Below are 13771 nucleotides of genomic sequence, written 5' to 3' on the forward strand. Positions count from 1 at the left end.
TATCAGAGATACTATTGTATCCTTCCTTCTGACTCATTTACATTTTCCAAAGGTACCTGTCAATTCCTGACCTCAGTGAACGGACCATAGAATTATGGAATTACTCAAGTTGGACCCTTAAGATCATCTAGTTCCAGCCCCCCTGCTATAGGCAGTGACTCGTTCCTCTAGACCAAGTTGCTCAGAGCCCCATCCAGCCTGGCCTTGTATGCCTCCAAGGAGGAGGCATTCACAACCACACTGGGCAACATGTTTCAGCATTTCACCACCCTCAGAGTAAATAATTTCTTCCTAATAGCTAGTTTAAATCTACCCTCTTCCAATTTAAAGCCATTTCCTCTCATCTTGAAGCTACCTGCACTTATAAAAAGTCCCTCCCCAGTTATCTTTTCAAGCTCCCTTCAGGTACTGGAAGGCTGCTACTGGGTCTCCCCAAAGCCTTCCCTTTTCCAGGCTGAAAAGCCCCAACTCTCTCAGCCTGTCCTCATAGTGGAGGTGCTTCAGCTCTCCATCCCTCATCTTCGTGGCCCTCCTCTGGACCCTCTCCAACAGCTCAATATTCTTCCTCTGTTGGGGCAACAGAACTGGATGCAGTGTTCAAGGTGGGGTCTCACAGGAGCCGAGTAGAGGGAGAGAATCACCTTGCTCAGTCGGATGGTCACACTTCTCTTGATGCAACCCAGTATATGGTTATCCTTCAGGGCTGCAAGTGTACATCGCCAGCTAATGTTGAGTCTTTTATCAGCCTACTTCCCCAAATGCTTCTCCTCAGGGTTTCTCTCAAGCCATTCTCCACCCAGCCTATATTTGGGCTTGGGATTGCTTTAACTCAGGTGCAGTATCTTGCATTTGGCCTTGAACTTCACAAAATTGGCATAGGCCCACCTCTGCAGCCTGTCCAGGCCCCTTTGGATAGCACCCCTTCCATCTAGTGTGTCAACTGCATCGATCAGCTTACTGTTTTCTGCACTGTGGGAACTACACTCAATCCCACTGTCCATGTTGCCTCAAAGATGTTAAACAGCACCAGTCCCAGCATCGATTCCTAGAAAAAAAAGGAATACTCATCACCAGTCTCCACTTAAACACCAAGCCATTAATCGCAGGTCTTTGAGTGCAACCATCCAGCCAATTCCTTATCTAGCGAGTCATCCATCCATCAAATAATTTCTTCCCAAATTTGGCAACCAGGATGTCATGTGGAACAGTGTCAAACGCTTTGCACAAGTCAGGTAGATGACATCAGTTGCTCTTCCTTTGTTCACTGATGCTGTAACTCCATTACAGAAGGCTTCCAAGTACGTCAGGCATAATTTGCCCTCGGTAAATTCATGTTGGTTGCCACCAATCAATTCATCTTTATTTTCCAACTGCCTTAGTAGGGTCTTCAGGAGGATGTGCTCCATGATCCTGCCAGGTGCAGAGGTGAGAATGACTGGCCGGTAGTTCCCTGGATCTTCTTTTTTTCCCTTCTTGAAAATGGGATTTTTGTTTCTCCTTTTCCAATCAGCGGAAACTTCACCAAGACTGCCACGACCTTTAAAATACAGCTTGGCAATTTTATCTTCCAATGCTCTTTTACCTCCCAGAAAATCATAAAGCAAAAGCGAAACACCTTGCTAAACCTTACATTTTAAAGTGTTCTTAATAATAAATATATATTAACAATAACCAGTGTATTTAGAGCAGAAAAAAGATGCTTCTATTCAGCCTGCAAGATTTACCTCCACCAGACAAACCAAATGTTAATACTAACTTTTTTTTTTTTTTTTTAACCAGACTTCTCAGTAGATATATACTGCATACTAAGGGGAATATAAGGGAGTATCCCAGTACGGTGACACTACTTCTCTTAGACACATAATAAGCACACAAAAGCAGTTTCCCAGCAAGAGATAAGTGCATCTATGATTTTTTTTTAAAGCATGCTCCTACCTCACATCCGAATGCCAAAAAATCGTAATGCAAGTACATTTTTTCAAATACTGCCACTTTGTTCTTCACAATACTTACCATGTATATGTAGCTATCTCACCAGATACTTCAGTTACTTTTTTCTTCATGTTTGAGATGGAACAAGGAACAGTATTATTCTTTTCCAATTCATACAACAAGGAACAACAGCAGTGCATCTTTACAGCAACTGCCTCAAAATAACACCCCACTGTAAATGTCACAGAGCACCTCACAGAGTTGTGTGAATTTAATGAGACTAAGGAAAGAGGCCCTAAATTTAGCTCAGATTTCTCACACTATTGGCCAGCTGCCCTAGTTACAAGGCCTCCCTCTCTCTCCCAACAGACCAAAATCCTGCTCTGCATTCTTAATCTTCTGTTTGTAAAAACTGATTCAAATAAATATCATCAAAATTCAAATTTAAGCATTAGACACTAGAGCCTCTCAAGGAAGAATTATTTAAAATTCCTTTGGAAAAGCCCTTACATAAAACTGCAGTGGCCCCAGAGTCATGGCTGGGGTGATTTATTTATTTTTTTTTAATGAAGTGATATAGGCAACCTTACTACTGTGCCAAAAATAATGCTGTTGCACGTAGGCAAAAACAATACTGGGAAGAGAAAGACAAATGACAAGCTTCCCCAGCTTTTTTCTTAAAAGCAAAAATGCAGTGAATTTATGTGCCCTGTAAGATGAACAGTAAGAGAATTAGAACCTCAAGCCTCTGATCATCAGACAGTTATTTTCTCATGACAGACTCAGATGTCCACAACATATAAAACAAAATATTGTTGTTATTCCAACACTACCACTCTTTTTGTGGAAGATGAGATGGAGATCCTGTCACAATTTTGACATTCTTGCCACTCTTGCAGACCTAAAAGGCTTAAGAACTCATTATCACCAAATTAGAATTTTTACATAAAATGAGACACAGCACATCGATTAGAATGTTTCTATAAAGGAAAATCCATCACAGAACGCAAAATAATGTGCCCTGATTTCTCATCATGATTGAAAGTTGAATTTAAAGTCATAGAGATATCCATATACAGACATGCAATAAATTGTTCTGGCAAGAGGCTGTGGATACAGAATCTTTGTTCTAGCAGGGCTCCTGTCAAATAGAGGACCTTAAGATGTAGCACTTCACTTTCAGATGAGCATTGGCTCCAGGATCCACAAAAGTAGATGCAGCTGGTTAGAAGTCCACAGAATAGGCCAGCGAGCTCTACTTGACATACAGTTTCAGGATAAGCAAGCTCTGTGCTATGATCTATTACTAAGCATCAGACAAAGTTAGGTAAATGAGCTTTTCTTGATAATGCAAGAAAACCTCTTTCTTTCAATGAAAGAAAAAGATTACCCAAAATGTGATCACTTGCTCTTTGTGCTTTCTGATATTTTATCTGAAATTTTATCTAATACAAAACTTATCTGAATTTGTCTTGCATTAAATCCCAAGTGCTAAGCTCTATAAATCTATCAGCTACACTGGAAAACACACAAGTACATAGTTTTGTTTTTTTTTTTTTACATTCTATTTGCTAGGTAGAGATAATAAGCATTCCTGGACTCTGTTCAGTAAAATATTTGCGTTCCAGAATCTTGATTATTCTCAGTCTTAGTTCTTAGTCGGACCTCTGCAAACCTACAGAATAGAGAATAGTATAGCAGGAATGAGACTCCTAGTCAGAGATCAAAGTGTAGGTAAAGGGGAAGGAGAGCTTTTCACTGAGAATGTTGTTAGCATTTACTGACAAAGCAAGCAAAGCTGTTTGGAGGACACGTGGCCAATCTTGTACCTCTCCCAAAAGCCCAAAAACCATGAACAGGTTTTCGCTTCAAGGGTTGAAGTCAGTACATCACCACAGAAGAATCTGCTGGCTCCATTTACCTTGTAGAGGGTCTCCCCACAACTGCTGTGAGTGAGCTGAACTACCACGTATGCATGTAGGAAATTAGAAGCAATCATATCAGGCACAAAAGGTGTGCTTTCATCCTGGAAGATGATGGCTACAATGTCATTCCCAATGTGACGCTTCCTCTGAAGCTGAAGAGTAAAAAGTAAAAAAAAACGTGGAGATGAAAAAGAGTAGAACAGTATAATAGGGCCCAAAACACCAGTCTGTTTAGCATCTCCAGCCCATCTTCTCTAGTAAAAACCCCATCACTACTTTCACCATTTCTCCTGTCATACTTCCCAATATCTTGCAGTTCTCCTTAATTAACTCCTCAATAAATACCCCTCCCCTCTTACCCACACTTGCATTCCTTAGTTCTCCTCACAAATACCTGTTGGGAATCTCCTTCTGCGAAGGGCAGTTTTGTAGACACATGAAACATGATCTCTTTGCCCCGGAAATTTGTATAAACTGATTCGGTGCCCGTTTGACCTCTAATGACATCCAAACCTCCCCGGAACCTGAATAAATCCACACCACACAATAGGTTGGGCAGGACACAGATGAAAAAATGGAGAGAACAAAGAAGATATCAGTAACACTAGCTTATGCATCAATAATATCAAAGGTAACTTTAAAGAAATCAGCAGCAGTGTAGTAACTCATCTTCCAAAAACGAATGCTATAATCAAAGCTGCAAAATGTTTCTACCAATGAACAACCTTTCTTGCTAAACCGGTGAAGCTAAACCAGAGATCCTCAAACGATCTACTTGGTTTAGCATTCTTCTAAGGAAACAGAATCCATATTTTAGAACTGCAGAAAGTAGCTGTGGCAGAGCCACAGAATCACAGAATGGCCCAGGTTAGAAGTGATCTCAAGAGTCACGAATTTCCAATCCCCCCTGACACAAGCAGGGCCACCAGCCTCCCCACTTAATACTAGACCTGGCTGCCCAGGGTCTCATCCAACCTGGCCTTGAACACCTCCAGGAACAGGGTACTCATAACCTCTCTGGGCAGCCTGTTCCAGCACCTCATAGTAAAGAACTTCCCCAACCTAAATCTTCCCTCCTTCAACTTAAAACCATTTCCCCTTGTCCTGCTGTTAGCTACCCTTTCAAAGAGTTGACCCGTGTATAATCAATGAATAGTAAGATGTTACAATTACAAAATAAACAAGAGAATTAGGCAAAACAGATTATAATGATATAATATATTGTTTACAGGCTCCCTTGATGCACTGAAAGTCTGCAATTAGGTCACCCCGCAACCTTCTTTTCTCCCTGTGACTGTTTTAATAAACAAAACAAGCTTGCATTTATACAGTCAAATATTTTCTTTAATCATCATGGGTGACGTGTTGAAATACTCCAAGATCCCTAAATGAAAATTTTTAGCTGAGGCCTAAACTCCAACAGATTACCAGCCAGGATGGTTGACAAAAGCATGTTGGGCTTCTCCACCCTCCATCCCAGCACTCCATATTTAGGACTCATCCCACCACATCTCACTAATACCAAAGATAACATTACTCCAGGAATGAACCAAAGCTCCCATTTCCTCAAACTGCATGCATTGGTATACAAGCATTTCCAATGTGCTCCTGAACCTGAGGTGCCCTTTGGAGCGGCAGATGCTGCTATCAGCCTTGTCATCCTCTGATGATGGCTTACATTCCTTTAGCTTGACCCCAGTATCCCTGATGGAATCTCCCTCTCCCATCAATCCTTGTTTAAAGCCTTCAGTCTGCCCAAGTTACAGGCTAAGAGATATCTCTCCCATCAGAGATCAAATCACTGAACCTTCTGCATTCCCTAACCCATCCTGACTTTTAAAACATGCTTGTTACACACCCACGGAAATCCTGCAGCTGAATCTTGTCACCAAGGAAATCTAAGAACTCCAGGAAACCCAGACTCTCTTCTGTGTTACTGAAGACTTCTTCTTCAGTTGTCTTCAAAAGGAAAAGAGAAAAGCAAAAACAGTACAAAGATTAGGCAAAAACACAGTTCAATCAGCTTTGAGGACCTGCACAAAGGAAATAAAGTCATTATAAGGCAAGATTGTGTCCTTTCTGTTTAAGAAGTCTCTATTTTCCAGTATACCATACTTTCCACACTGCAGACCTTGTTATTACATTTAATCTAAGAAAACTGACTCTTTCTGTTTTTTCTTGAGGATGGTAGGATCTGAACTACCTTACCTGTCCAGGTTTCTGGTAGATTACCCCAAATTTGAAGTTATTGCTTATAACATGTTCATCAAATGCTACAATAAGCTGTGAAGCCTGTGAAAATGAAAATACAAATTATAAATTGCACTTAATTAGCCAGCTCTTGATGAAAAGGTACATAGAATCAGAAATTTATACCTTGGGATAGAGGACAGGAAAGAAGCGTTCAACATTCACATCTTCACACAGTAGCTGTAGAGAGACAGAGAGGGAAATAAAAGTGTGATTATCATGTGCTCTAGATTGCTGCAAGCAACCAAACGTGGACACTCATAATTATCTGACAAGACTCCTTTCAAGAGAAAAAGCTGAGTTAACATTAGAAAAGAAAAAGAGGAGCTAAATGGAAGAGTGAAAGGAGAAGTGTATGAAAGTAGTGGTGTGAAAAAGTAGAAAAGAGAGAAGTGGCAGGACAGTAACGTGAAAGTAACTAGAAGGATAGAATCAAAAAGAGACAGACACATGATGTAAGAGTGAGAAGGCAAGCAAGAATCTCACCTTTGCCATCTGGACAGCATTGGGAAATTCATTCAGACAGGAAATGGGGATCAGATCATGTTTGGTACCAGTTCGTGTCCTGAAATAAAAAAAAAAACACACATTAAAGTGAATGTTGAAAGAGGCAGGTGCAATACCGGCTCTTTAAACAAACAGTAGCCATCCCTTCAGATTGTTCTTAAAACAGTTAATTCCAGAGGAATAATTTTAACCTTAATGCATAAAATCACTGAAAACACAGGGGTACTTACTACTCATCACTTGTTCTGAGAAGCAGAGAAAGACAAAACAGGCAGGCCCAAGAAAGACATGGGCCTGTCAGAGCAAGTCCAGAGGTGTGCCATGACAACGATCAGAAGGCTGGAGCACCTGTCCTACGAAGACAGGATGAGAGGCTTGGAGTTGTTGAGCCTGGAGAAGCAAAGGCTCCAGAAAAATCATTGTGACCTTACAGTACTTAAAGGGGGCAGATATGAAGAATATTTAAAGACTCTTCACCAAGGCCTGTTGTGTTACAAGTAATGGCTTCAGACTGAAAGAATCGAGATTTAGATCATACATAAGGAGGAAATTCTTGTGACACTGGCATAGGCTTGCCAGAGAAATTGTGGATGCCTGATCTCTGGAAGTGTTCAAGGCCAGGTTGGATGGGGTCCTGGGCAATCTGATCTTGTGAGAGGTGACCTTGTCAACAGCAGGGGGTTGAAATTAGATTTAACATAGTTAAATCATAGTTAAGCCATCTCTTTAACATACAAAAGCTTCCTTTTTCCATATATATATTAAAAAAGAGATGTCTTTCTAGGGAAGAAGTAAGATTTGGCTGTCAGAGACCTCTTCCACCAATATAAACAAGTTACTAGGCAAAGGTGCTGCATATAGTAGGATATCTTAACAGAGAAATAAATACCCTTCACCATTCTTTTCAGTGTAGGAAGGTTTCTAGGCTCAGATAAACATTCCCTGGTTCAGCTCATTAGTATGCTCTCAATTTTTCCCCTAGAAGATTCTTGCTCTGAAGTGTTCTCCACATACAGTGGTCACAGTGGCAGTCTTGTAGTTGATTCCTACCCACGTTTTCCCTTGGTACTGAATGAGAGATGACAAGCAGCAATGGTATGTCAGTTTCTTCAAGTAGCATACTGCCTATCAGAAGTGGCCTCAGTCAACAGAGTAGGAAATAGCTTTTCTGCTGCATACTTCTCATCTACACAGGATCCATCTCTATTCTTCCTCTAGTTTATTCAGCAGCTCTCTGGGCTTTGTTAAAGCCATAAAGGAGGCACACTGGCACATCAGAGGCTGTCCTGGGAAGTTAAGAGATGTCCTAGCTCACCTTCAAGTGGGATTTAGTCTCAAGTACAAAGCCCAAAGATAGGCCTGAGCTAGTCTGCTCTCAACTAGGAAAGGCACATTCCCTCCTTCAAGAGTGCTCACATCTTTAAGTAAACAGAATTAACAGAAGTTTATTTTTGAAGGCGGAACAAATAATTTTCTCAGAAGAACTGTAAGGATGTGCCCGCAAATGCTTCAGCTTTCTGAAGGAAATTACTAGAAGATAGTCAGAGGAAGGCAAGAAATGAAGTCTCAAAGGTTTCTTTACAAGCTTCTCTAAGAGAGAGACATGAGATTCACACCCACATCTATGCAGAGAAAGTACAAGGTAAGATGAGAGACACATCACAGTAACACATGCTACTACCGAAGACACTGTTACCTCAGCAACAAGCGTAGATTTTCCTGTTTCTCAGACTGTTCATACTTCACAGAAAGTATCAAGTAGCCCAAGGACACATCACTGGAATAAAAGTTCTGGTGCTCCTGAAAACAGGAATTCAAAATGCATTATTCCCAACATGCTTTCCAGAAAGTATACCAAAGTTTTTACAACCTGTAAAATCAGGACTGGCTTGTTTTTTCTTTAAGTAGCAGTGGCATGCTAGAAGACATGCTAACGCTTGCCTTGCAGCCTCCTTGGTAATCAGTGCATGAGTATAGAAGTTCATCCACTACCAGTAGAGTACTTCTGAGAAGAAGTAGAATGAGAACATCGAACAACAGGTTTTGAATGACTCCAGTTTATTGTAAACAAATTTCTATATTTGATAGATTTTTCCCTGTACCCATTTATACTCTGCATAACACTAAGCGTAACTGGATGTAGTTATGGAAATTTTCCATACAAGCAGTAATGGCAGGGTCAACACATCAGATACAACATACCCTATCGTTGTTCTCTATAAGCATGTACAGCTCAGCGAGGACGGAGCCAGAATTCCAGGAAACTACTTTGCAGGTAGAGGATGTTCTAAAACTAACAAACACTAGCATTGCCTCAACTTCAGTGGAGTGTACCTCAAACAGAATGTAATTAAACTTTGTCCCTCTAGCATTGAACTGTAATGCAAACATTTTTACAGGGTCTATATAGAAGTGACTGCAGCCATATATTTCTTCCAGGTATATGGTCATAGGCCTGGTTGTATCAACAGAGGTTAAAATCTACAGACAAGTGAAATGAATGGAAATCTCTAGCACAAATAGAACTCTGTATAGGTGGAATCATCCAGAAATACTTAGATCTTTCTCATCTTCCTAGCAGAGGTTAATAACCATCTATGAATGAAAACCATTCATAGACAGTTCTGGAGTTGGCCACTACACATGGACCAGTCCCTGGCCCTGATTAAGCTGTGCATGTCCCTGTTCATTGCAGAGGAGTTGGACTAACTGGCCTTTGAAGATCCCTTCCAACAAAGGGTTCTATGATTCTATGGCTCTGAAAAACTCTGATCAAATAAAGAGACTGAATTAACACTTCAACAAATGGTCATAAGTTATTGTGTTTGAGGTGTAAGCAGGACAGAGAGATCAATGAGAATGTCATGCAGGAGATCCAATTATCTTTGGATTTAATCAGAACAGTATCATAATCTTTCCCTGCTAGTGAGAACTTCTGTTGAAAGTGGTAGTAGTAGTACATTCCAATGTTAAGTCTCCAACCCAGAAGGATATGGTGAGATTAAAGTGGTATTTCTAGGCTAGAAGGTAAGGTGAGAGTCCTCCTCAGTAAAGCAAAGGAAGAATAAATAAAACATAATAAAACCAAATAAAGAAATCCCAAACAAAAATCATCTCAGCTACACTACAATGGGTAGAATTATCAGTGCTTCCTTATGCCTCGGGGCCATGGAAATCAGGAGAAATCTCAAATTCAAGTAAAGGAGTCACTGGCAATCTGAGAAGACAGCTAGGTATTGTGCAGTCAGTAATCAGGATTGAAAGATTCAGGAATTGCATCACAGGAAGTATTGTGTAAATACAAACCTGCACACGACACAGAAATTTTACGTGCTGAGACAGTCAGTTAAGTGTCAATTGTACAGTCAGAATTTCCGTGATCTGGAAGGTGTTCTATGAAAAGACTACTCTGGACACAACTAATTAATAAGAACTCAATGGGAGCAAACTGTCATTTGATCAAAATCAGTTGCTGTACAGCTGGCTAGTCTGATAGCTCCTTATTTAGCCTTCTGCCTAGAAAATACAGAAAGTCTGTTCTGTATCTGTTGGATTGCAACCTCTCCAAATACAGCTGTGAGATCTTCTTTTGCTGTGGAAAAAACTAAAACAAATTTTATATTAGTAATAGTACTGACTAGCTGTGAAATAAGAGATAGTGATATACTAGTTATATACTCTGACATCTACATGAATGTATGCATCTTGAAGTAAACAGGCATAAATCGGTTCCATCTTTGAAAAAGAAAGGACTAATTAAGACTACAGTTACTCCCCTGATTCTGGATGTGAAAATGAAACTTTTTTAAAGTATCAGAGATATCATTGCCCTCAGTTCCTCCTTGACACACACACATACACAAAACAAAGATTCAAGGAACAAAACAAGAGCGAGCTCAAATGACTAAGATGAAGACTAATATCAGGGAAGTCCATAAATCATAGAAGCCAGATGCTAGAGTGTATGCCCAAGACAAGCTGTTAAGGAAAAGATGGCACAATACTGACAAAAATTCAGGACCAGAAGCCATAAAAAAAAGAAAATGAACAGAAGTCTGAAGTTAGCTGCAGCCAGAAATGAGAATGAGCTGCAAAGACTAGAAAACCAAATTCTTTTCGATGAGAATTCAGGGCCAGACCTCAGCAGGCCTGACATATTAGGATCTCAGTTGCTATGGGAACCAGGCTATTAGCTATTCAGCTGACCATAACCTGACAGAGCTGCACAATGGGGTACAATCTTTTCCACAGTAACAAGCACTAGCATTAATGAAGGTCTCAAAATAATTGAATTGTTACCAAAGCCATTGTGGATTCCTACCCTGATTTTGAGTGTATGCCTAGGTCAAAAGTATGAACAAAAACTCTAACTTCCTCCTTGTGACTTTTTTTCTTCCATAATTTTCTTCCTCTGTAAAAACATCTGGGCAGCAGACGGCAGAATCAGAGTCCTTCAATCCTTCAACACACAACGTTTATTTTTAGCTGTTCCAAAGTTAGAGATGAACTATCAAAACGCTTTATGGATAATACTGAAGGCTGTGACTCAATGGTGACAAAATAACCCAAAGCTGAGATGACCTATGTATATTTGTATACGTAGGTACAAATCTGAGCAGTCACTGAAGCAGTTTCTATAACATTTAAGGCAGTCTGAAAAGAAGTCTGGACTCTGCAAAAGCAATTACTGTCTTCCGTGAGTCCAAGGGAAAATAGAAGACACAAAGAAAGCTGGCAGTTTGCCTGAGAAGTTACTGAGTTATTAAGATATCTGCCATGCTCTTTGCCATTTGGGATTCTTTTGGATAAAATAGAATAATTTTGTGTACTCATTAGCAAGAATTGCAGGACAGGTGAACAAACAAGAGGAAAGGAGAAGAAGACTTCCCCAAGACCTGGTCTGCTTCATTAGTTCTTCTAACTGCAGGAGTATATGAATCCAGAGAACACTAAAAAACCTTTACGGGATTCAAAATGGGCCTATTAATTTTTCCCTAAGAGAAATGAGAATTTTAAAAAGCTTACTTCAAAAAACTTTGCAACTTCTGGTCATCCAGTAAAATACTGGGATGATTTCATCCCCGAAGAAGGAGGAAAAGCAGCTTTGGTGGCACAATGATAATGTGACGTGACAAAAAGACAAAAATACCTGAGCCTTCAAACATGTCAACAACAGAAGATAACAAACTTATATCACAGGGTAAACAAGATCGTTATTCCTGTGAGCCCTCTTGCTGGAAGAGTGCAAGGTGTTTGCTGTTTGCCAGTCAAATGACAACAAGAACCTAGAAGATACTGCTATTGTCCACTGCAGAACACAGAACCACTACAGCTGGACAGGTACAAAAATAATACCTTATCAGGTTGTCTCTGTTTAGGCCTTCCTAACTTGGAGAAATCTGGAAAGAAAAAGATATCTGTATCTTGGGCTGATGTAATCTTTTCATGTTAAGAAAACAGTAGTAGGCTGCTAAATATATGCATTTGCACGCCAGAAGGAAAAGGCCCTGAATAGGAAAAGGCTTGCAGACTTAAGTAGTCAGAGAACATGCTTACTAAAAAGATAGACTTGCAGTAATGAAACAAAATTACAGAAGCCTTAAATACAAAAGAGATTGTTATAGTTACACCTAGTTACAAAAATGTACTTTGACTGCTTCAATATATCAAATAGTTTCCACATCTTTTCTCTCTGCTCAGCTAGAATTTCATGCTAACAACTTCTTTTCACTAGTAGGGAAGTTAATTTTGAGTAAGTTCCTCAACATAGTTCATAGTACAGCAGTAACAATACTTTAAATCAGTACAAAGAAAAGTATAGTATAATGGAGAAATACCTGACCAGATATAAACACAAGGCAAGAATGATTTTTCACCAGTACTGCCAGTTTGTAGTGCTTGTGAAACTGCACTCCAAGATCCTGATGGGCATTTTCAACATATGCCTCTTCATTATAGTCTTTAAAAACAAGGTAGGCATTTAGTAATTCCCACAGTACTGTGCACAAGGTTTTATACCCTTTTTCCTATCTGCAAAGTGAACCTCACCAAACTTCTCATCATATAAAGAGCAGACCAAGAAGCATAGAATTAGAGCTCCGTAATGGCTGGACTGTCATAGCACTTTTTTGTGTGGTTGTTCCACACCATCTGTAGTATATTGGGTTTTTGTTTGTTTGTTTGTTTGGTGTTTTTTTTTTTTTTTAATTAAAAATTTAAATTAAAAAAAAAAAAAAGTCAGTTTCAGACTTAGCATGTGTATACCCATAACATAAACATGCATACAGACTGTTGTTTTATGTTTGTCATAGGGACTTCTCACTGAGATGCACTGAGGATCCCAACTGCTGTCCAGATAATCTCTTGAGATAGCTCTGCTGTCTGCTGGAGGTCTGAATGTGGGACATCAATAAGAGGCTACCAATTCTGATAAAGCCAGAATACTATGATGCAATTACAAAACTATGACCTGCCTGCTATCACGGAAACAAGATGGGGTGAATCACACAACTGGAATAGGATGATCAAAGCCTACAAGCTTTTTGGAAGAGATAGAAAGGGCAGGAGGGGTAAAGGAGTTGCCCTATATGTTAAGAAGTGGATAGACCATGAAGAGCTGTCTCTGAGAAACAGTCACATTCAGCTTGAGAGCACATAGGTTAAAATTAGGGACCAGACCAATAAAGGACATCTGGTGGTCAGGGTCTACTACATGCTGCCTGATCAAGAGGAGCCTGCTGATGGGGCTTTCTTGCACCATTTACAATGGATTTCGTGCTCATAACCTCTCAGCCTGATGGGGGATTTCAATCACCCAGCTGTCTGCTGGAAAAGCAACACAGCAGGCTGCAAACAATACAGAAGACTCCTGGAGTCTGCTGAGGATAGCTTCATAGTCTGTCCAATACCTGGACAGACCAACAAGAGGTGAAGTGTTATTGGACCTGGTTCTCACCAATACAGAGGAGATAATTAAAGAGGTTCAGATAGGAGGCAATCTGGACTACAGCAACCATGCTGTGGTTGAGTTAGTGATCTCAAGGAACATGGGTCTGGTCAGAAGCAGGGTCAGAATCTTGAGCTTCAGAAGATAAAAATTCCATCTGTTTAAGGAATTGTTGGATGAGATCCTCTGGAAAACTGTCCTTAGGGACATA

At 40.1% G+C, this 13771-nt stretch overlaps 1 protein-coding gene across 10 annotated transcripts in view; it reads right to left on the minus strand.

The window, feature by feature from the left end:
- Nucleotides 1-13771, minus strand: part of LOC122177272 (rap1 GTPase-activating protein 1-like) — a 57696-nt gene that overhangs the window by 14410 nt on the left and 29515 nt on the right. For all 10 annotated transcript variants that reach the window (XR_006178029.1, XR_006178031.1, XR_006178030.1 and 7 more), the window contains 7 exons: nucleotides 8311-8414; nucleotides 6594-6672; nucleotides 6234-6287; nucleotides 6066-6149; nucleotides 5716-5816; nucleotides 4252-4381; nucleotides 3854-4009 (listed from right to left, as the gene is read on the minus strand). Coding sequence is in view for 7 of the 10 variants with exons in the window: in XM_042866477.1 (XP_042722411.1) it covers nucleotides 3854-4009; nucleotides 4252-4381; nucleotides 5716-5816; nucleotides 6066-6149; nucleotides 6234-6287; nucleotides 6594-6672; nucleotides 8311-8414 (708 nt within the window). In the remaining 3 variants the exon portion in view is untranslated. The remainder of the gene's footprint in view (nucleotides 1-3853; nucleotides 4010-4251; nucleotides 4382-5715; nucleotides 5817-6065; nucleotides 6150-6233; nucleotides 6288-6593; nucleotides 6673-8310; nucleotides 8415-13771) is intronic.

The sequence above is a fragment of the Lagopus leucura genome, unplaced genomic scaffold (assembly GCF_019238085.1).
Source record: "Lagopus leucura isolate 7727_CA_CO unplaced genomic scaffold, USGS_WTPT01 Super-Scaffold_100001, whole genome shotgun sequence".
In the NCBI taxonomy this organism is placed as follows: domain Eukaryota; kingdom Metazoa; phylum Chordata; class Aves; order Galliformes; family Phasianidae; genus Lagopus; species Lagopus leucura.